Source organism: Mobula birostris, chromosome 4 (assembly GCF_030028105.1).
Source record: "Mobula birostris isolate sMobBir1 chromosome 4, sMobBir1.hap1, whole genome shotgun sequence".
Taxonomy (NCBI): domain Eukaryota; kingdom Metazoa; phylum Chordata; class Chondrichthyes; order Myliobatiformes; family Myliobatidae; genus Mobula; species Mobula birostris.
This window is the reverse complement of record NC_092373.1, coordinates 144,297,624-144,322,446: the sequence shown is the minus strand read 5'-3', so window position 1 is coordinate 144,322,446 and position 24,823 is coordinate 144,297,624. Positions and strand designations below refer to the sequence as shown.

Here is a 24,823-nt window from a genome sequence, read left to right as displayed (position 1 = left end):
GTGTCTGACCCTCCAAGGGAGGAGTTGTAAAGTTTGATGGCCACAGGCGGGAATGACTTCCCATGACGCTCTGTGCTGCATCTCGGTGGAATGAGTCTCTGGCTGAATGTACTCCTGTGCCCACCCAGTACATTATGTAGTGGATGGAAGACATTGTCCAAGATGGCATGCAACTTAGACAGCATCCTCTTTTCAGACACCACCGTCAGAGAGTCCAGTTCCATCCCCACAACATCACTGGCCTTACGAATGAGTTGTCCTTTGACTCTGTACAGTCAAAAAGCAGGAAGGAAATTAATTAGTAAGCAGGATCTTGAATGTAGCGATATCCCAATTATTCTCAATACCACTTGATACGCAGGAGTAAGAGCATGCTATAGGGAAGGGGTATGAACAGAGTTTTGGATCACTGAAACATTGGGAAAGTTAGGGATCTGTGTGGGCTGAACATGTTGTACTGGTTTCTTAGTAAATTTACTTTGATAAAGGGGAGTTGTAAAGAAACTTGTAAAGCTTGTAGTTAGAAGAGTCATCAAAATTTGAAGTGTTGACATTTTGGTCAGTGAATGAAGTTTACAGGGTGATTTTTCGACATATCCAGTAAAAATGCATTTTGGTTCAAGTTACTTGAAAATTTTTATCTTCAGACTGAATTTTCCTTATGCCCTCACATTTTTAACAAAATGGATAATTACGAGCAGCGATTGATAAGTGTGTGGCCTAAGGTAGAAGGAGTCAAGTTCAGAAAACCTAGCTCATTTATTTTTCAACATAGTCTCCTCCTACATGTACACACTTAGCCCAGTGGTCGTGGAGCATACGGATCCCGTCTTTGTAGAAGTGGTCCACAGTAGAGGTGATTGATAAGTTTGTGGCCTAAGGTAGAAGGAGATGAGTTATACAGCTCTCGTTACATACATGTGCAGTTCAACTCTTTGTAATAAGTCACTGTAATAAGTCACTATCAGGCAAGAATGATCACACCATTTAGTGGGAGCTGCAAGATATACAAATCATTTTCAATATGTATGACTTCAGAAAGCAAGGCATTCAATGAGTGATTGGAGGCAAATGTACTAACATTATAATTTTCACAAGGAGCAAAGCAGGGAGAATCATTATAAATGGATAAGGTAATCATTGGAACAGAAGCATCTGAATGCCCAGCACTGACTACAATACACAGCATTTTTAATGGGCCTTGTAGTTTTGTGTTTATATACTGTTAGGCCTTTTGTGACCTCAAACTACAGGAGATGACAGATGCTTAAAATAAGCTGTTCTGCATGCCTGTGCCAGTGCTATGTAAGATATTCGAAAATAATAGCTGAAACTGGCAAGTTGAATTCTAGTTGAGCTGATGTCTCATATTTTGACTAATTCTGGATTTGCATCAAAATGTTGATAGAATTATTGAAGTTTTTATTATATATATATAATTTGAATGCAAATATATTAATATTTAATGCAGAGCAATATTGCATGCAAGATATTGATATAGTAAAGCCATTACATATAGTTATATATTATAATTTTACTATTTGATACATTTTAAATTGAGTATTCATATTTAATTTTGATTTTCTTTTTCAAAAGTACTATCCAAGTGGAAATTTTTGAGCAATAATGAAATGTATTAAACATCTGTTGAAATAAAACAATGATATTTTTGCAGAAATTAATTGATATGTATTATTTTGTTTTTTCTGCAGAGAAGGCAAGTGAAACGAATTTATTTCAACTATTACCACCACCTTAATTTGGACTGCCATATTTTCACATTCATTAACACTGAGACTGGGATTTCCCTGCTGTTACTATGGTAACTTAGTATTTATGGATATCTGTTATGTTGCAATGTATAAAGAATGTTATGTAAAGCTGGTCATTATTGTGCCTTGTACTAAACAACTTTTAATTTCTGCAGCCTATGTTCCACTTAGTAACTTGTACAGCATAATTTTTAAAATCTAGGCATCAATGGAAAGCTAGCATTTATTGTCTATATCTAAATGCACTTTGAACAAATGTCCTCTGCAAATCATATTTTAGGCCCTTCCAAAGACTACATATAAACAACTGAATGAAGCAATGTTCCTCTGGACCACAGTGCATCCTACAAAACACGTATATCACACACAGCACATAAAACAAAATATTACCACAAGTGAGTTAATTCAAAGTGCATGTGGTGCACAGCACAGGTGAACAGTACTGTAAACATTAAACATCTCACTGTCCTAGTGAACATGACCTCGGTGGTGGCTGGATGTTCATTAGTCTCTCAGCCTGAGGGAAGAAGCTGTTACCCAGTCTGGCAGGCCTAGTCCTGAGACTTCTGCACCCTGACGGTAGAGGGTGGAAGGCATTGTGGGTCGGGGGGTAGGGATCCTCAACCATTGGTGCATTTGGAGTCACAAATAGACTAAATAAGTAATGTGACAGATTGCCTTTTCTGAAGCAGGAAGTTCTCACAGCAATCTGGTCGCTTTGTTCTCGTCATTCCTAAAGCTTAGCATTTAAAAAAAATCAGATTATTACTTGAACTATAGATTCAAGATCCAGAACAGTGTAGTGAAAGTTGAAGAAGAATTTGTATGATTTTACCAATGCACGCTTCAGGATTAACACAACTGCTGTGGCAGGTGGTTTTGAGTTATTATCTGTGATTCAATTATGCCTTTCAAAGTCAAAGCAACTTTATCAAAGTATGTACAGTATATGTTATCATATACTACCTTGAGGTTCGTTTACTTTTGCAGGTATTTACAGGAAAAGAAAGAAATATAATAGAATTTATGAAAAACTATACATAAAGAATGACAACTAATGTGCAAAAGAAGACAAATGCTTTCCATGGATTCACCCTCTTGAAGGATGCCCTCACAAGGTCTTCAGAGGCTGCAGTCAAGGGGTTGTAGGGGGCTGTAATGGGCCTCCATGTTCTGTAGATCAAAGCGAACATAAAAGTCACTGAGCTCATCAAAATGCTTGATGCCACGTTGCTTTTGCCTCTGCTCTGCCCAGATGCAACACAGAGCGTCATAGGAAGTCATTCCTGCCTGTGGCCATCAAACTTTACAACTCCTCCCTTGGAGGGTCAGACACCCTGAGCCAATAGGCTGGTCCTGGACTTATTTCCTGGCATAATTTACATATTACTATTTAACTATTTATGGTTTTATTACTATTTAATTATTTATGGTGCAACTGTAACGAAAACCAATTTCCCCTGGGATCAATAAAGTATGACTATGAGTATGACTATGACTATGACTTTCTTGATGCCACTGTCCAGCCCGTTCAGTGCATTGAGAAACTTTTGGGCTGGAGGGTACTTGTGAAGATTTAAGGGAGAAAAAAACCAGGTCACAAATGAATATTCTACCAAATAAACATGATAGCTGTCTGCCATAGTTTCAAAAATAATTGCTACGTAACGAGATATTGGAAAGGTCAATAATTTCACAATGGTCATTCAATTCTTCTGGACTGGCTGAAAATGGATCAGTGACTAATTTCAGTTGCTTTGTGTCTCAGTGAAGATCAGAGGTTGTTGCTCACATGATTACAGAAGTTAGTCTGTGATTTCAGAAATGGGACACTACAGAATGGGGCTGCAAGATATGACAACATCCAAGCACATCAGCTGGAGAGTAGGGAAGTGAGGTATCACTTGGGAGTTACCAGGCAGAGAGCAAACCCTGCTGTTGGTAGATAGACAGATTCCATCTTAGTTTGAAACAATGCTGTTTGGTTGATGAGGTGGAAACCATTAAGTAAGTTAGTAAGGATTCTCCTCTTGGAGCCTTGGGTTTTATTTGGCAATAAAAAGGCTTGGTGCTGCAGATCTACCCGTTCCAATCTTAACACCCTTGACATGAGGCAGTTGTGCATATTAAATAACATTTCCAATTACTTAGTTTCTTTTAAATAAGTTTGGAAATTGAAGAGGTTTGATTTCCCCCAGATTTTATGGAATTCACCATGGAGTTGATAGCCAGAGTTCAAACAGAGTCATTGCTATGCCCATATTTCTGGTGGCTAGAGTTGCTATTCCCTGTCACCCAGGCCCTGTTTGAATTGTGCCATCCACCAAGCATGTCACTGACTCTTGAAACGCTGGCCAGATTTTCCCATTCCAAGCATAAACGCTTTGATTTGTCCAGGAGTTTGATCAAGTATATTCCTGTTGCTTAACTCTGAAGTGTTCCTCCACCAAGTTCTTCACAAATAGCAAACTTAATTTTCATGTCATGCAAATCAAATAAATCCTGTTTTCTGATCATGTCAGAGCAGTTAGTACGTTCACCTGGTTGTCAAGGAGAAGTAAGCACAATTTTTAAGACATCCTTCAGTTGTCATTTTGGTGCTGATGAACTCTACAATTCAGGCTGACTTTTTTTCCCAGATTGAAACTACATTAGGATGCAACTTATCAAATTTAATGCAAAGCAATCTTTCACAAAATTTCTGCCAATCTATGTAAAATAAAATAGCTTGTCAATTCGTGACCAGTTTCCAAGCTATTGTATTTTTGGACAAGATTCTACAGTTGCTGTAAATCTTGAGCAGCACATAAAAAATTGGAGTAACTCAGCAAATCAGGCAGCGTCTATGGAGAGGAATAAGTGGTTGGACTGAGCCTGACCATCACGACAGGAAAGGAAGGCAGAAGCATGAGAAGGCCTTGGCGGGCAGGGTTAAGGAAAACCCCAAGGCATTCTACAAGTATGTGAAGAGCAAGAGGATAAGACGTGAAAGAATTGGACCTATCAAGTGTGACCGTGGGAAAGTGTGTATGGAACCGGAGGAAATAGCAGGGGTACTTAATGAATACCTTGCTTCAGTATTCACTACGGAAAAGGATCTTGGTGATTGTAGTGATGACTTGCAGCAGAATGAAAGGCTTGAACATGTAGATATTAAGAAAGAGGATGTGCTGGAGCTTTTGGAAAGCATCAAGTTGGATAAGTCTCCAGGACCGGATGAGATGTACCCCAGTCTACTGTGGGAGGTGAGGGAGGAGATTGTTGAGCCTCTGGCGATGATCTTTGCATCATCAATGGGGACAGGCGAGGTTCCGGAGGATTGGAGGGTTGCGGATGTTGTTCCCTTATTCCAGAAAGGGAGTCGAGATAGCCCAAGAAATTATAGGCCGGTGAGTCTTACCTCATTGGTTGGTAAGTTGATGGAGAAGATCCTGAGAGGCAGGATTTATGAACATTTGGAGAGGTATAATATGATTAGGAATAGTCAGCATGACTTCGTCAAGGGCAGGTCGTGCCTTACAAGCCTGATTGAATTTTTTGAGGATGTGACTAAACACATTGATGAAGGAAGAGCAGTAGATGTAGTGTATATGGATTTCAGCAAGGCATTTGATAAGGTACCCCATGCAAGGCTTATTGAGAAAGTAAGGAGGCATGGGATCCAAGGGGACATTGCTTTGTGGATCCAGAACTGGCTTGCCCACAGAAGGTAGAGTTGTTGTAGATGGGTCATATTCTGCGTGGAGGTCGGTGACCAGTGGTGTGCCTCAGGGATCGGTTATGGGACCCTTACTCTGCGTGATTTTCATAAATGACCAGGATGAGGAAGTGGAGGGTTGGGTTAGTAAGTTTGCTGATGACACAAAGGTTGGGGGTGTTGTGGATAATGTCAGAGGTTACAGCGGGACATTGATAGGATGCAAAACTGGGCTGAGAAGTGGCAGATGGAGTTCAACCCAGATACATGTGAAGTGTAGGTTTGGTAGGTCATATATGATGGCAGAATATAGTATTAGTGGTAAGACTCTTAGCAGTGTGGAGGATCAGAGGGATCTTGGGGTCCGAGTCCATAGGATGCTCAAAGCAGCCGCGCAGGTTGACTCTGTGGTTAAGAAGGCGTATGATGCATTGGCCTTCATCAATTGTGGAATTGAATTTAGGAGCCGAGAGGTAATGTTGCAGCTATATAGGACTCTGGTCAGACCCCACTTGGAGTACTGTGCTCAGTTCTAGTCACCTCACTATAGGAAGGATCTGGAAACTATAGAAGGGTGCGGAAACCATAGAAAGGGTGCAGAGGAGATTTACAAGGATGTTGCCTGGATTGGGAACATCCTTATGAAAACATACCTTACATAACATACCCTATGAAAACAGGTTGAGTGAACTCTACCTTTTCTCCTTGGAGCGACGGAGGATGAGAGGTGAACTGATAGAGGTGTATAAGATGATGAGAGGCATTGATCGTGTGGATAGTCAGAGGCTTTTTCCCAGGGCTGAAAGGCTGCCACAAGAGGGCACAGGTTTAAGGTGCTGGGGAGTAGGTACAGAAAGAGATGTTAGGGGTAAGTTTTTTACGCAGAGAGTGGTGAGTATGTGGAATGGGCTGCTGGCAACGGCGTTGGAGGTGGATACGATAGGGTTTTTTAAGAGACTTTTGGATAGGTACATGGAGCTCAGAAAAATAGAAGGCTATGGGTAAGCTTAGTAATTTCTAAGGTAGGGACATGTTCAGCACAACTTTGTAGGCCAAAGGGCCTGTATTGTGCTGTAGGTTTGCTATGTTTCTAAGCAGGAGGAAGGGTTTCCTTTCCCCACCTTATTCTGGCTTCAGCCCCCTTCCTTTCCAGTCCTGATGAAGGGTCTCAGCCTGAAACATAGACTGTTTATTCCCTTCGATAGGTGCTGTTTGACTTGAGTTCCTCCAGCATTTTGTGTGAGTTGCTCAAGCGGCTTTGATTTCTTTCCAGACTTTACAAAGATGTTTTACTAAATCTTGTCTTCCACATTCCTCTTCTTGTTTTGTTTTTCTTGATGTCTTCCCTGCACCATTTTTGTATTCCTTTTCTGTTTCTGGGATCCCTCACAGCTTCCTTGCTGCTCTAGAGCTCCCTCGCTCTTTGCTGAGGTGCTTTTTCTTTCTCTACCTCGTCATCTTTCCCACCTTGTAAACAACCCCAATGTCCCTATGTACCTGAGCCTCCCTGTCGAAAGCAAAAATGAAGTTCCTATGCAGTAACTTTGAAATGAAATCAGAAAATGTAAGAAATGGTCAGCAGGTCAGATGGCATCTGTGGGAAGAGAAACATAGTTATTGTTTCTGGATGGAACTTTGATTCAGTTGCTCTTACCACAGATGCTGGCTGAAATGATACCTATTTTCAACATTTTCTTTTTTTTTTGGTCATGCTTGTCTCAGAAAATGTTATAGTCAATTTGATTGTAAGATCAGTAACAACGTGGAATCACTGAAGCTATGTGATAAAGAACTGATTTTAAGTTCAGTGGTATGTAAGGAATACAACTGAGTCATGTAATAGTAACTTATTGCCAGTAAAATTTTAGAGTGCACTTAACGAATTAAGCAACAGATCAGTGCCTTGTGTCTGAAGATTGTACCTGAGCTTAAAATTCATTCTTGAAGTCCAGGTAGAGAGCAGGCAGATTGGGATAGTTAGTTCAATGAGGAACAACTAGTCTGCTTCAGTGCTGTAGCCTAATAAATCCTAGTGGACAGAGGATAGGAGTCTAATGTCATCTCTAGTCCTGTCAACCGGAAGTGCGCTCTTAAAATATCAGCATGCAGTGCTTAGGAAATAATGAATAGAATTTTCACTACCTGAGAGTTAGACTGAATTCTTTAGGAGCTATTTCAAAGACCTCAATTATCTAGGTAAAATGATTGTTTTTGTTTTACTCCCTTATGCTCAATCCTTTCATGCTGCCTTCCCTTTCTTTCTGTAATTCCTCCCAGCCTCTAATCTGGGCTCTTAATCAACTGTGAGTTTAAAACATTCTCCTCCCTTTCAACAATTACAGCCATGACTTCACTTGCCTAGACCTAAACCCTTCCACTTCTACCTCCCATTCCACTTTAAAATCTATTCCTATTCCTCCTTAAAATTTGTCTGAGTAACCTTTCAGTCATCTGCTCTGAAGTCTCATGTGGCTTGGTGTTGAGGTTAATATAACTTTGACTAAGACGTGGTTGGGTAATTGCATTTAACAATGTTTATTTTGCTGTTTTTGTTTTCAGCTCCTTTATTTTCCTACTTGAATCATCACACAAAATCATTACAATCCCTGATGGGGTGGCAGGACGATGGGGTGAGGGCACGTGTGCGCGAAATGCGAGATGAAGTTAAGGGCAGCTTTGGTGGTGGAGGAAGGGAAGCCTGTTTCTTTGAAGAAGGAGGACATCTCCTTAGTTCTGGAATAAAAAGCCTCATCCTGACAGCAGATGCAGTGGAGACTGAGAAATTGAGAGAAGGGGGTGGCGTTTGTAGAAGTAGCAGAGTGAGAAGAGGTATAGTCCAGGTAGCTGTGAGAGTCAGTGAGTTTATAATAGACATCAGTAGATAAGCTGTCTCCAAAGATGGAGACAGAGAGATTGAGAAAGGGGAGGGAGGTGTCAGAAAAGAACCAGGTAAATTTGAGGGCAGGGTGTTAGTTGAAGACAAAGTTTACGAAGTCAACAAGCTTCGCATCGGTGCCGGAAGCAGCGTAACATAGGAAAAGTTGGGGAGTGATACCAGTGTAGACTTGGAACATAGACTGTTCCATGTAGCGGACAAAAGGACAGGCATAGCTGTGACCCGTGCGAGTGCCCATGGCAACGCCTTTTGCTTAAAGGAAGTGGGAGGAGCCAAAGGAGACATTATTGAGATCGAGGATGTTCTGCCAGACAGAAGAGACTGGTGGTGGAAGGGAGCTGGTTCGGTCTGTGTCCAGAAAGAAGTGGAGAGATTTGAGGCCTTCGTGGTGGGGGATAGAGGTGTATGGGGACTGGATATCCATAGTGAAAATAAGATGATTGGGACCAGGGAACCTGAAATCCTTGAAAAGATTAAGAGAATGTGAAGCAGCGCACAGATGTAGGTGGTAAGGTGAGAGGGAATTAAATTGAGTCAAGGTTTGCAGATATAAGTTTGGGGGGCAGGAACAAGCAGAAACAATAGGTCTACCGGGACAGTGTTATGAATCTTGGGTAGGAAGGAGAAACGGGAAGTATGGGGCGAGGAAACTATGAGGTTGGTGGCAGTGGATGGGAGATCTCCAGAGTTAATAAGGTCGGTGATGGTGTGGGAGACGATGGCCTGGTGCTCCTTTGTGGGGTCCTTTTTGAGGGGCAAGTAAGAGGAGGTGTCTGACAGTGGTTGTTGGGCCTCCGCAAGGAAGAGTTCAGTCTGCCAGACTACTATAGCTCCCCCCTTATCTGCAGGTTTGATGGTGAGGTTAGGATTAGTGCAGAGAGAGTGGCGAGCAGAGCATTTGGAAAAAGTGAGGTTGGAATTGGACAGAGGAGTGGTGAAGTTGAGATAGTTGATGCCCCGTTGGCAGTTAGTAATGAAAAGATCCAGAGCAGGCTGAAGACCAGAGCAGGGTGTCCAGGAAGAGGAGGAAGGTTGAAGACAGAAGAAGGGGTCATCAGTGCAGTCTTGGCCCGAAATGTTGGCTATACTCTTTTTCCATAGATGTTGCCCAGCCTGATGAGTTCCTCCAGCACTGTGTGTATGTGTTGCTTGGATTCCAGCATCTGCAGATTTTCTCTTGTTTGGTATTGGTTACTGTGTGCTTGCAGTAACTTCAAAACAAAATTAAAATTTCTTCCTTGCACTAAGTAAAATCACTAAGTAAAATTTACTAAAAATTGCATTTTGCATAAATTAGCAGACACCGTTATAAGACTGGAACTTTCTATTGTTAGAAGGGATGGATGATGATGTCATTATTAATTGTATTCAGAAGTATGTTCTAACTTAAGCACAGGGTATAATAAGATAATTACATAATAACCATATAACCATAACCATTTAATTACAGCATGGAAACAGGCCACCTCAGCCCTTCTAGTCTGTGCCGAACTCTTACTCTCACCTAGTCCCACCGACCTGCACTCAGCCCATAACCCTCCATTCCTTTCCTGTCCATACAGCTATCCAATTTAACTTTAAATGACAACAGCGAACCTGCCTCTACCACTTCTGCTGGAAGCTCGTTCCACACAGCTACCACTCTCTGAGTAAAGATGTTCCCCCTCATGTTACCCCTAATCTTTTGCCCTTTAACTCTCAACTCATGTCCTCTTGTTTGAATCTCCCCCATTCTCAATGGAAAAAGACTATCCACGTCAACTCTATCAATCCCCCTCATAATTTTAAACACCTGTGTCAAGTCCCCCCTCCACCTTCTACGCTCCAAAGAATAAAGACCTAACTTGTTCCACCTTTATCTGTAACTTAGGAGATGAAACCCAGGCAACATTTTAGTAAACCTCCTCTGTACTCTCTCAATCTTATTGACATCTTTCCTATAATTCGGTGACCAGAACTGTACACAATACTCCAAATTTGGCCTTATCAATGCCTTATACAATTTCAACATTACATCCCAACTCCTATACTCAATACTCTGATTAATAAAGGCCAGCATACAAAAAGCTTTCTTCACCACCCTATCCACATGAGATTCCACCTTCAGGGAACTAATACCGTTACTCTGAGTTATAGGAAGTTAAACACTTCACTATTTGATTGGACATTAGCTTGTATCATTTGCATGTAACCAGTTAAATCTTGAAATTAAAGTTTGTCTGTTGCACTGCCATTCGAAAAAGCTGCCCCAAACTATAATCATGGTATTCTGACACTTGAAAGTCTTGATGCTGGAGTACTTGACAGATGGCCACTAAGTATCCCTGAAAGGAAAAGGTCTTGACCACTCTAGTGAAAGTGATTCATTTTTTGAAAAGCAGGTGTGGAAAGTTTTAGTTACTACCCCAAAGATCTCTCTGAAAATTAACATTACAAGCTTGAAATATTATTAGGGCATCAAATTTTATTTATTGTTGTATATTTTAAAGTTAATATTCTGTTTTCTTTTGTTTAACAATCTTAATCTCATTTTCTTTCTCTCTTTGTTTTACTTTATTTTATCGTTTAGTACACTGTAAAATTCTTAACCTTCACTACTTATCGTTCACTACTTATCGTAATATATTGAAGGATCAGAAGTACATGCAATACTGATTCTGTGCTGTGAATTGTTCAATTCTTTAATTCCATTTAATTGACTCTGACAAGATGTATGCTGAAGTGCATGATATCTAAAATGAAAGAAAATATTGGAAATACTCATCAGGTCCGGTAGAGTTTACGGGAAGAAGAACAGTTCCAACGACGTTCTTCGGAACTGGAAAAGAGGGAATATAATTTTAAATTGTAGACAAAGGGGTAAATCCCTGATGGGGCAAGGACAGGTTTGCTTTGGGAATAATTGCAGGCTCATCTGGTTGATGCTCAATACCGAATGAGGAAGACTGAGACATATTCAGGTGGAAAATGAGAGGATCTTCTACAAACTTAAGATCAACCTGAACAAGAGGGCATAGATTGGCAAGGCAGAGCAGGAGTGGTAAGGAGTGTAAAGTGGCAGGAACATGGAAACTCCTGTGACTTGACCTTCGGTGCTCTGCAAAACAGTCACCTGATTTGAGTTCAGCTTCTCCAGTGTAGAGGAGAATACACCTAGTGCAGTGCGCTAGCTAAGAAAGAGCAAGTGATCAGTGGCTGCACTTTGAAGGAGTGTGTGGATCCTGGATGGTGGGAAGGGAAGAAGTAAAAGGATAGATGTGGCATCTCGCAATAGAATGATCGATATTAATTTGTAGAGTCGTATGAGATGGGTCCTTTGGCCAACCAGATCCACACTGACCCTCAAGTACTCATCTACCCTCATCCCACTTATCAACGTTTGCTTCGCCATCTTCTAAACTTTGGTGATTCAAGTCCTCCTCTGGGTATTTAAATTTTGTGGAAGTCTGTCTTGCTTGGGCAGTGTTTTCCAGCTTCCATTTACCCGCTGAGTTGGGGGGGGGGAGCAACGTCACGTCGACCCCCTTCCTGGCATCACAGCTTTTACCCTTCAATCTATGTCCTCAGGTTTTAGACTCTTCTGCCATCGGGAAGAGTTTCTCAATAACCACCCAATCACCACCTCTCAATTTTGTACACCTAGATTCAACAAGAACCTGTTTCATCTGCTCTTGTTGAGAAGGTATAAAGATGTATCAAATGTAAAAGCGATTTCCAAATTATACTTGTAACACAATTTTTTTTTTGCTTTCCATTTGGACTACACCAGTAGCATTTACTAACTACCCTTTTGGGATGATTCTAATTATTATAGTTCATTCCCAAGGTGAATATAATTAACTATTGGGTTTTACGATTAAATCCCTCAGTAAATATTAGCCTTAATCTTCCAGCATCTTTACAGCTACTGATAGTGCATAATTGAAGCCAGCTGACTGCTAGACTTTAGTTCTGAGTGCCAATCATTTTACTATTGGAAAAAACTAGTCAGTGGGAATCTTGAGAGACACAAGAGACTTGAATCTGGAACAAATTCACTAGCCTACAAAGTACCCAAGACATCGTTAAGGAGCAGTGTCTCAGAAAGGCAGCGTCCATTATTAAAGACCTCCAGCTACCAGGACATGCCCTTTTCTCACTGTTACCATCAGGGAGGAGATACAGAAGCCTGAAGGCACACACACAGCGATTCAGGAACAGCTTCTTCCCCTCTGCCATCCGATTCCTAAATGGACATTGAATCCTTGGACACTACCTCACTTTTTCTAATATACAGTATTTCTATTTTTGCACATTTTTAAATAATCTATTCAAGACACGTAATTGATTTACTTGTTTATTTATTATTAGGTTTTGTTTTATTTATTATTATTATTTTTGTTTTCCCTCTCTGCTAGACTATGTATTGCATTGAACTGCTGTTGCTAAGTTAACAAACTTCACGTCACATGCCGGTGATAACAAACCTGATTCTAACTCTGAAGATCAAACTGCTGGTAAAACCCAGTGGGTCAAACTGTATCTCTGGAGGTAAAGAGATGGTTACTGTTTGATGGAGGGCCTTGACCCAAAAAATCAATCATCTCTTTGCTTCGACAGACGCTGCTTGACTTGTCGGGTTCCTTCAGCAGATTTTTTTTGGAATTAGTTAGAGGATGTGTTTTCACTGCAGGTGTGGGAGGAAGAGCAATAGCTTTAAATCAGAGTAGTGAGTTTTTTCTTTGTTCACCCTTGGGATTTCTGAAGTAATATATAGATAGCCCTCAGAGTAAATTGGGTGAAGACTAAATTTGATGGAATCAAAGAGGATCTCTTAAAATTGATTGGAAGAGGCTGTTTACAGATAGAGAGACATCTGGCAAGTGGGAAGCTATAAATGTCAGAGGGGAAGAGTTCGGGGGTATTGTGTTCCTAAGAATGATGGGGAAAGTTGGCAGGATTAAGGAACCTGGTTGTCAAGGGATATTGAGGGTCTTGTTAGGAAAAACAAGGCAAATGTCAGAAAAAGGCAGCTTGAATCAAGTGAGTCCCCTGAAATGTATGAGGGATATAGCAGTAGACATGAAAAGGAAGTTACGAAAGCACAGAGAAGGCCCTGAGATGTCCCTGGCAGATAAGATAAAGAAGAATCTTAAAGGATTGTGTAAGTATGTTAAAAGGATAACTAGGGAAAGAGGAGGTCTTTTTAAGGGTTAATTTAATAATTGATGTGTGGTGCTAAAGGAAATGGGTGAGATCATAAATAAGTATTTATTGTTTGAAGCATCACCCACAAAACTGAATTGTATTGACTTTATTTCTTACATCCTTCACATACATGAGGAGTGAAAATCTTTATGTTAATTTGCAATGTGCAAATTATAGTAATTTGTAATAAATAACATGTACAGTAAGATATACACAGAATAGTCAATATGGCTTAGAAATACAATGGTGCCAGCATGATGGCCTGATGGAAGAATTTCACCTGTAACGTCATTTGCCACAGGTGAGGTATCAGAGAATGGCCAAAATTGTAACTTTTTTAAAAAGCACAACAGGGCTAAGCCAAAGACTACTAGTTGGTGAGCCCATCATCATTGGTAGCAAAGTTACTGGGAGGGATTCTGAAAGATGGGATTTATTTGCACTTGGAAAGATAAGGACTGATTAGGGATTGTTATGATGACATTGTGTGTGGGAAATCTTATCCCACTAATTTGAATGACTTGTTTATTGAAGCGCTCACAAGGGGATTTGTGAGGACAGTGACTAAACATTTGCACATCGTAGCTCAGGTTTATTTGTTTACTTAATTTGTTTTTCAGGATTGTAAGGATGGTTTTAAGGACACTGAGGGGAATTGGGGGTCAGGTTATGGTTTTGAGATGGGGATGTGAGGGTATTAGAGGTCAGGCTGGAGTCTAAATCTCCATTCTGCATTTAAAGACCAGGGACATGGACATGGGACTTGTGTAGTCGATGCCAGGTAGGCAAAGTGGACAACTCCTGCACCCCCCCTCCACCCACTCTGTGGGTTCCAGAGTCAGATTTCTCTGTGGGCAGGAGGAACGAGGTCCGATGTGCCCCTTGGCTTACGAATTGGTGAGACTGGAGTTCGACGCTTAGTGTTTGGGATCTCATCAAGAGATTTGGAGTTTAAATGTTCAAAGTTTCATTTATGATCTAAGTATACAACTCTGAAATTCTTCTCCGGGTAGCTATGAAACCAAGAAAGAAAAGAAAGGCAGCGTGATTGTCAGCTCCCCACACTCCCCCGCACAAAAATGAACAAAACCTGGACAGGCACATCAATCCCCAAATCCCTGCAACTGCACAATAAAAAGACAAAATGGAACAGGAACATCGACCCCCAAATCCCCCTCCCCGCTCAAAGAAAATGAGAAAGATTGGGCGAAAAACACAGAATATAAAAAAAAAACTTTAAGACCAAAAAAAGAAGTGTGGAATCCCAAGTCCACATCTAAAACACAGAAAACCTGGGCTACACTCTCTGGGCACAGTGGCTCTTCCCTCTCCAGTAGCAGAGTGATGAAAAGACAGGCAGCCAGTGCTCACACTCCACACTCACCTCGATGCTTCAAACTCCCTCGTCGCTTCAGTCGACAAAATGGAGTCAAACATCAGCTCGCGCCCTTGTCCCACACCCTGCCCGTCATGAGGTCTGAGCACACTGCTTCAGTCTCCCGGAATTCTCCTGGAGACTGCAGAGTGCTGAAGCACCCAAAGGATCTCCAAACTTTTGCATTTGCCTCTGTTTCAATCTCCCTCATTGCTTTAATCAGCAAAGAATGGAAACTTTAATTGGCAAAATGGAGTCAAACATTAGCTCACACCCCACCCTGCGGCCTGCCCGCCATGAGGTTAACACACGCTGCCCCTGACTCCCGGAATCCTCTCTGAGACTGTAGAGTGCTGGAACACCCAAACAATCTCCAAGCAGCAAATCACAAGCTCCAGCAGTTCTGGTATCACACCCAAGATGAAAAACAAACGTAAAAGACATAAAAGAAATGAAGCATATGGTCTCATGATCTAGCCAGAAGATGTCGACTGAGGGAGCATTTTACACAGGTCCCATCTGGACCGGAAAGTTCAAGAGCTAGTTTTCAGTGATCGACTTGTCCTGTGGTCGATGGAAGCGGCAAGGCCCGAGTGTTGAATCAGATGTCTGGAAATCGAGGCCCATTTGCTGGAGCTGAGTCTGTAAATCTCTCCACGTCTGCTGGGGAGGTTTTAGTCTGGTGTGTGCAGTCCCAAGTCGGAGTCTATTGAAGGCCGGAGGCTGTAGGTTTGTCCTGTGGTTACAGCACAGTGGGTGAGTGGGAGGAAGGGAGCTTGTTTTGCTGCTGTTGTTTTGTTCTTTGTTGTGTTCTGTGTTGTTCTGCCGAGCGTTGCTGGACTGTGTCATGACCCTTGTGGGCTGCCCCCAGCAGACCCTCAAGTGTTTTGGTTGTTAACATACATGATGCATTTCACTGTACATTCCAATGTACACATGGCAAATAAAATTGAATCTTGAGCATTTGGAACCCAGAGTAAGCTAGCCGATTGGGTTCAGAACTGGCTCGGTGGTAGGAGTCAGAGTGTGCCAGCACAGGGTTGCTTCTCAGATTGGAGGCTTGTAAGCAGTGGTGTGGTGTAGGGATAGTGCCAGATCATCTGTTATTTGTCATGTATATTAATAATTCGGATGAGAATTAGTAGGCATGATGAGTAAGTTTGCAGGTGACACCAGTAATGGTGTTAAAGTAGGATGTGAACCAGGTTGTCTAAAGTTGTCTATCGAGGGAAATAGGCAAAAGAATGATGGATGGAATTTAATTTCAGCACATGCAAAGTGATGCATTTTGGGAACATGACATGCGTAATGAATGGCAGAGCCCTGATGAGTGACCAGAGAGACCCTGGGACACAAGTTCCACAAAAGTGGCAACGTGGGGAGATAGAGTGGTGAAGAAAATGTGTAAGTTCTTCCCTTTATCGTTGGGTATCAGAGTTGGAACATAATGATACAATTGCACAACATGTTGGCTAAGCCACTCCAGGAGAATTGTGTCACCAAACTACAGGAAAAATGTGATTAAGATAGAGAAGGTCATACAGTCGCAGAGCGCTGCAGCACAAAAGTTAACCATGTTATTGATTTTTTTTCCCCTCTTTGCATTCCTCAGCAGCCTTGCCATGTGTCTTCCAGAAGCAGATGGTGCCAACTCCCACAGAGCAAGGAAAGTGAAGAGATCTGCCGAACTGGACGAAATCTTAAAAGTACTGAAAAATATTCACGTTAGTATTCAATGCACTTCCGAAGCAATTTATCATTATTATCTGTACAATTGCCTTTATTTATTGAATGTTATTTTCTTTTAGAATCAAGTGGTGAACATGTCTTGTGATGTAAGTATTATTGACTGACAAATTAAATTGGGCTAATGTTAGTTTCAGACTATATGACTGTGAAATGATGGGCCAGATTTCCCTGTTAGCAACATGCTGCTTGTGCAAAAAGCAGACCAACACTAGATAAGTGAACTTGCTGTTCTCTGGATCCCCCTGAACATGATAGCGGAACCTTGCATGTGGAAGTGCCATTAAAAGTGAATGCCAGAACTGGCTCATCTGTCCAATAACTGCGAACTACTTTTTTTGCAACCAGCTAACCCTGCATTCCTGTCTCAGATAACCTCATGCTGTGATGGAGCTCAGAGCAGAGTGCTTTGGGGAGTTGAGTGCTGTGCATGCAAACAAGGTTGTTTATTGATTGGAGCTGGCTGAATGTAGTTAGAGTCTTGTCACTATGAATGTTGGCACAGAAGGGAATATGAATATTGCCTGTGCAAACACGAGGAAATCTGCAGACGCTGGAATTTCAAACAACACACATAAAAGTTGCTGGTGAACACAGCAGGCCAGGCAGCATCTCTGGGAAGAGGTACAGTCAACGTTTCGGGCCGAGACCCTTCATCAGGACTAACTCACTAGGAAGAGGCACAGTCGACGTTTCGGGCCAAGACCCTTTGTCAGGACTAACTCACTAGGAAGAGGTACAGTCAACGTTTCAGGCCGAGACCCTTCATCAGGACTAACTAGTCCTAACGAAAGGTCTCGGCCCGAAATGTCGACTGTACCTCTTCCTAAAGATGCTGCCTGGCCTGCTGCGTTCACCAGCAACTTTGATGAATATTGCCTGGCTTGTCTTGCCATTCAGAAGTTGTGTGGGAGCCCCCACTGCTGTCAGTGGCAATGAATCCCACAGATTCACCACACTCAGGCTAAAGAAATATCTCATCCTTGTTTCTAAAGGGACGTCCTTCTATTTTGAGTCTATGCCCTCTGGTCCTAATGGAAACATCCTCTCCATGTCCACACTGTCTAGGCCTTACAATATTCAGTAGGTGCCCCTGAGATTTCCACCCCCCCCATTCTTCTAAACATTAGCAAGTTCAGGCCCAGAACCATCAAACACTCCTCACATGTTAACCATTTCATTCCTGGGATCATTCTTGTAAACTGTCTCTGGACTCTTTCCAATCCCAGCACACGATTCCTTAGATGAAGGGTCAGAAACTGCTCACAGTAATCCAAATGTGGTCTGACCAGTGCCTTATAGAGCCTCAGCATTACATCCTTTCTCTTAGCACGGTAAGGTAGCGGTTAGTGTAATCGTATTACGGCTTGGGGCGACAGAGTTTGGAAGTTCAACTCTGTAGCTGTTGGTAAGGAGTTTGTAGAGTCTCACCATGACTACATGGTTTCCTCTGGGTGCTCTAGTTTCCTCTCACAGTCAAGGGTGTACAGGTTAGAAGTAGGTTATTTGGTCATTGTGAATTGTCCTGTGATTGTACTCCTTAAGACTTCCTTCTTCCATTCTTAATTTTAGAGATGGGTCTTGGAATCAGTGTAGATCTCCCATGGTAAGGAACCATAATTTATAATCACAGACAGACAGTAGGGCTGGAATAGCCTGTTCTGCACTACATCTCTAAATAAAAATAAAATAATATATTCTAGTCCTCTGGAAATGAATGCTCACATTGCATTTACTGTACCTTCCTTGCTGCACACTTAGTCTGCAAGTTAGCTTTTAGGAAATCCTGCACTAGGACTCTCAAGTCTTTTTATACCTCCAATTAACTCCCCATTTAGAAAATATTCTACATCTTTATTCCTTTTACCAAAGTGCATAACCATACACTTCCCCACACTGTATTCCATCTGTGAATTCTTTGCCTATTCCCCTAATCTGTCCAAGTCCTTCTGCAGAATCCCAGCTTTCTCATAACTTTTTCCACCTATTTTTGTATCATGTGAAAACCCTTGGATAGACTATTTCATGATGTTAGTTATTGCAATACATTTAATATTAATAAGCAAGATTTTAGTTATGACTGATGTAGCCTCATTTTTATTATGTTTTCTGAACTGTGTTTCATGAATTCAGGAAATGAAATTTAAAATTTTATTGAGATAGTTTCATGTAAATTTATTACTTTTCTGGTGTATTGCTACTTACTATTCCAGCCTTTATTCTCTATTCTTTTATGACACCTCCCCACAAATGTTTCTAGCAAATGCTAAACAAAATTAGTTTCATTAAAGCTATAGAAGTAACTTTAGTAACTGATTTTTTTGGGAAAAAGATACTGTTGTTAGAATTCTGCATACACATGAAGTGAAGACAAAGACTCTTATTTTTCTGAAAGGTTGTGTTAAATCCTATGTCATTTTAATCAGATAACTTTGTTTTAATTTTTAGAATTTGGAAATAAAAACTCCTTCAGGGGTGCCAGTAAGTATTTGGCTACAATGCTTTTTTTATACACTTTAGACAAACTGAAACCTTGAACCATTTTATTGCATATATTATTGTCTCATTAAGTAATAAAACTGAGTTTTGCATTAAGTGTCAGGAAGTTACAGTCTCAACATTAACCTCCTCATCAAGGGAGTATTGAGGTGGGAGTAAGTGGTTGCAGGAGATCTGAAAATATGTATAAATTCCCATTTCTACATTTCGACTGGTGTTATGCTTATCAAATATTCTTGTGTTCTTGGGATGAGCATATTTACAGTTATTCTCTGAGGAGTTGTAACTCAGTTATAACTCTGGCAAGGAGTACTGTGAATGAGTCTACAATATTTTCACTCTTGTGCACCCATTTCCAGTGCCAGTACTCCTTAAGCCTTCCTTCTTCCATTCTTAATTTTGGAGATATTTGTCCTGAAAGGTCTTGGAACCAGTGTAGATCTCCCGTGTTAAGGAACCATAACTTATAGATCATTAAATGCGGTCAAGTTCCAATCCTCATAATTACTCATAGTTGACTCCAATTACTTTACCAGTAATTACCTTGCACAATATTTGACCTCATTTTTGACACCATCTCCATTCAGACTAATCTGTACCAAATTCCTATTGCCAGGAGCCATGCATTAAATGAATTACTATTCAATACCTAACAGTACATTATCCTGAAAATCTCCATATTTTTACATAATTTTCTCTTCACTTTTCTGTACTTGGTAAACGCTAACAATTCACATTCCCACAAAGTATTATTTTTCACCCGACATTCTCTACCCCACTGTTTCTTGCCTCTTAAAGTTAAAGTCTGTCCCGAGCCTTGTGGCCCATCAGGCTGGTACTTATGCCGGTTTCTGTGGTGTGAAGCAACTGAGAGTATTAAAACCAGTTAATTACTGCTTAAATTATTTGAAGTCTAATAAATTTCACCCATAAACCATTTTGATTCAAATGTGAGATGATGTTGCAATAGAGTATTTTTTCTACAAAAGATTGCTATCAGAGAAATGCTACAAGAGATACATGGACAATAATGCCTGTATATTTAAAATCCCTGGCCTCTTATTAGAATAGAAACTGTTAAACTGACTTAACTCATTTTTATCACAAAGCATGCCACAAATATTAACCATCAGCACATTAAAGAAAATGATTCTAAAAATAGGCAACAGTGTTTGAGATCATTTTTTTGAGTCAGATGGTATGGACAGAAGTCTACATTTCCCAATATGCTTGCATATGAAGTTAAAGGGGTTGCTGTAGTGATTTAAAAGAACAATTTTTCATTGAAACTTTTTCATTTCTTAGGAATTGACGTTGTACACACCTGCAGATGTAACTGTAAGTATTAATCACTAGAACTCTTCTGAATGATCAAAACAAGTTTAAATTAAATCCTTTTATTGTATAATTTTTTTTTGCCTAACAGAATAATGACATTGATCTCAGCACAATGAATCAGAAAAAAAGCAGCCCCAGAACCTAGGATGGTCTGCAGAAAGCTGATCTGTCAACTTGACAGGCCATCTTTGAATCTGGAAAAGCAAATAATAGACTGTAGATGCTGGAAATCTGAAATAAAACCCAAGAATGTTGAAACACTGAGCAGGTTAAACTAAATCTCTGGAATGAGAAATAGAGTTAATATTTTCAGGTCTGGCTAAGAATCATTCCTGATACTGTCACCAAACCCATTGAGGAAAGTTTTCCCATGTGGTCTGGAAAACTGATCTCTGTAGTCAGAGGTCAACAGTAGCTCTTTGTTTGCTTTTGGAAGTGCTTGGGTTATAGTGCAGGAAACGTTTTGGTTTCTTTTGAATTCTTAACATAAAATTTTCAGGATATGATATTTATTGTTGGGTTTCTTATCATGTCCTCCAGTGTACAGTGTTTCTGCTGATAATGGATAACCAGATGCATGGAAATTCAGTTTTATGCAAATTTACTCGTATTTTGATGATAGTATAAAGAAATGGCCTATTTTTGTGCTGTGGAACGCTGACTCTATAAAAGCAAAATGTTTAGTGGTGTTTGTTAATGACCAGATGTGGTATATATGTCATTAGTTTAATTCTAGGTAGAATTAAGGTCATGAAAGATTTTAGCAAGTATGTTCATCAGTTTATTGTTACATGCACTGAAATACAATGAAATTTTTTTTCCCCCTGTATGCCATTCAGATAGAGCGTGCCATGCATCACACAGAGAGGTAATAAAAATAAAACAGAACTCAGTGTGATTATGCTGTAGGTGGCTATAGAAAACTCACATTTCTGACTTGCAGAGAAGTCAGCATATGGGCGTCTCTCAGAAATGGAATCTTTGAGTAATCCCACCCAGAACTGCCTTTTAGTATAATAGTTCAAGGCTTTTAGCATAATACTTCAAGGCATCAGCACAGTGAGTGCTCTTTCAGCATGGTAACATTAGCTACCTTTCTGGGGTTGCACTTTATCCTACAAATGAATCGCACCATACTAGTGTCGGTGTGTGAGGAAGGGCACGTGATCGTCCCTTACTTACACTTATGATTACCAACCTCCCACCAAGAAAGCATGTTTCTTGGCTTATCTGAAACACGGCTGTAGTTGGCATGCATAACTTACTTCCAGTCTGTACAAGCACAAGCATTACTTGCAACAGGAGCAAATATTTTTAAATCAATGTAGTTACCTATAGGAATTCTTAAATTGTTTTATATTGAAGTCTATAAATACACTTTCACTAGCCCCTTAAAAAATTCTCTCCCTTCACCTTTTGCCAACTGCTTATTAATTTTTAAACTGCTTTTTAATTTTCTTCATTTGCTCTTTAATAATAAAGTAAATGCTACCAGGCTATGTGGGGATGGAATGATTATTGGTGATTGAATAATGTTTCATGTATTTTTAACAAGATAAACTTACCACTCATTCAACAGCAAGTAACAGTTTGTTCTACAACAAACCTGATTTCTTAAACTCCATTCATTGTAATAATGCATTTAACTTATGGAGATAATTTTGCATTTTGTGATAATTGTTATTTTTTCCATTGTGTAGAACATTTTTCAATTGTTGTTTATGTCACAGAATTGTGTGATAAGTTAGTTCTCTTAGTTAGGATTAACTTGCATTTCCACTTCAGACACCAGAATAGCCAATCAGATTTGCATGAAAAATGTGAACTTGCTATAGGCCTCATTTTCTGTTGTGGCATGACATATTAACCAAGAATTGACCAGTTTGTAGATTTGTATGAATATATTCAAATAATAGTGATTCATTCTATGCTTGCATTTTGTACCAAGCAACATAGATTTTTTTTCAGTATCTGTGACTTTGCCCATTCCAACTGATAATGTTCAGTGAATTATCAGTCAATAGTCACATAAGGTCGTAAGAGATAAGAGCAGAATTAAGTAATTTGGCCTATCGAGTCTGCTCTGCCATTTCGTCATGGCTGATCCATTTTCCCTCTCAACCCCATTCTCCAGTCTTCTCCCCATAACTCTGCCTTAAATTCACTCAATGACCAGGCCTCCACACCTGCTTGTGGCAATGAACTCCACAGATTCATCACCCTCTGGAAAGAAATTCCTCCTCATCTCAGTTCTAATGGACGTCTCTATATTCTGAGGATGTGCCCTCTGGTACTAGTGTCCCTCATATAGGAAACGTTCTCTACCTAGCCCTTCCAATATTCGATCAGTTTTAATGAGGTCCACCTCATTCTTCTAAATTCCAGCAACTACAGGCCCAGGGCCATCAAAATACTCATCATATGATAACCCTTTAATTCCCTGAATTATTCTCATGAACCTCCTTGGAACCCTCTCCAATGACAGCACATCCTTTCCTAGGTAAGGGTCCCAAAACTGCTCATAATACTCCAAGTGCGGTCTGACCAATGCCTCATAAAGTGTCAGAGTGGCATCCTTGCTTTTATATTCTGGTCCTCTGAAAATGAATGCAAGGCAAGTTTACTTGTATAGAACTTTTCAAACAAAAGGCAGTTCAAAATGCTTTACATGGAACAAGATATAAAAATGAAACATCAAATTTCAGACAACTTAAAAGAGAATAAAATCTCACAAAAATAGATATGACAAATGGAAGTTACAGTGCAGGAGATTCTAATTAAAAGCTACAGTGTCAAGAAAAGCTTAAACCTTTTCTTTTAAAAGAGCTTAAAGTTGGGACAGACTTTAGATCCTCTGAAAGTTATTCCAGATATGTGGAGCATAATAACTAAAAGCTGCTTCACCATGCTTCGTTTTGTCTCCGGAGACAGTAAGCAGACCTGCCCCAGATTACCAGAGAGCTTGGGAAGGTTAATAATGCAGTAAGAGCTTGGAGGTGTATTTTGGCCCCAGTCCATCCAGTGCTTTATAAACCAATAGTAATATGGTAAAGTCAATCCTTGGATGGACAGGAAGCCAGTGCAGTGATCTGAAAACTGGAGTGATATGTTCTACTTTCTTGGTCTCAGTGAGGACTCTAGCAACAGTGTTCTGAATGAGCTGCAGCTGTCTGAGGGATATTTTACAGAGATCTGTGAAAAAGCCATTATAGTAGCCAACCCGACTAAAAATAAATGCATGAACGAGTTTTTCTAGATCCATTTGCCTTTCTCACCAACGACTCAACCTGCAAGCCAACCTTTATGAAATCCTGCACAAGGACTCCCAAGTCCCTTTGCACGTTCGATTTTTGGATTTTCTGCCCATTTAGGAAATAGTCTTTGCTCTTGTTCCTTCTACCAAGGTGCGTGACCATACACTTCCTGACATTGTATTCCATTTCTTTGTCCATTCTCCCAATCTGTCTAAGTCCTTCTGCAGACTCCCTGCTTCCTGCACACTCCCTGCCTCTCCATCTATTTTCGTATCGTCCATAAAATTGGCCACAAAGCTATCAATTTTATCATCCGTTCTTGACATATAATGTAAAAATGAGTCGTCCCAACACCAACCCCTACTGAACACCACTAGTCCCTTGCAGCCAACCAGAAAAGGCCCCCTTTGTTTCCACTCTTTGCTTCCTGTCAGTCAGCCAACCTTCTATCCATGCTAGTAGCTTTCCCAGAATACCATGGGCTCTTGTTAAGCAGCCTCATGTGCAGCACCTTTTCAAAGGCCTTCTGAAAATCCACTGAAGTCAGGCTAACTGGCCTATGATTTCCTTCTTTCTGCTTTCCTTCTTTCCTTCAAATAATTCCTTTTACTATCAGAGAATGTATACATTACACAACCTGAAATACTTGTCTTCACAGAAACAGAAGATCCCCAAAAGAATGAATTCAGAAAACCATTAGAACCCCGAAGCCCCCTCTCCCCACTCCCTGCGCAAGCAGCAGCTAGCATCAATGCATCAACCTCCCCCTCCCCTGTCAGTCTCCCCTTTCACTGTGAAAATGGGTGACATCTCTCTTTCCCTTGTTACTGAGAGAGAGCCTGTGGCACGTTGAACTGTCAGATAAGCAATAGTTTTTGTTGACTGCAGATCATAGTCTGTGGGTGCTTTCTTGTTGTTGGTAGGTGCTGATGCTTTTTACTGAAATGGGCAGTGGGGGAGGAGGGAGAAGAGGAAGTACATTCACCCTTGTAATAGCAATTACACTCACTTATATCCCCTGGCATTCTTGAACTTCCAGCATACTGCTAGTGTCCTTCA

At 40.6% G+C, this 24,823-nt stretch overlaps 1 protein-coding gene across 5 annotated transcripts in view; it reads left to right on the top strand.

Annotated features, from left to right (window-relative positions):
- Nucleotides 1-24,823, top strand: part of il2 (interleukin 2) — a 108,075-nt gene that overhangs the window by 59,009 nt on the left and 24,243 nt on the right. For 3 of the 5 annotated variants that reach the window (XM_072254743.1, XM_072254739.1, XM_072254744.1), the window contains 5 exons: nt 1,713-1,822; nt 16,540-16,651; nt 16,736-16,762; nt 19,122-19,154; nt 20,478-20,510. In XM_072254743.1, the coding sequence (XP_072110844.1) occupies nt 1,713-1,822; nt 16,540-16,651; nt 16,736-16,762; nt 19,122-19,154; nt 20,478-20,510 (315 nt within the window). The remainder of the gene's footprint in view (nt 1-1,712; nt 1,823-16,539; nt 16,652-16,735; nt 16,763-19,121; nt 19,155-20,477; nt 20,511-24,823) is intronic. The other 2 variants (XM_072254740.1, XM_072254741.1) reach the window with 2 other exon arrangements.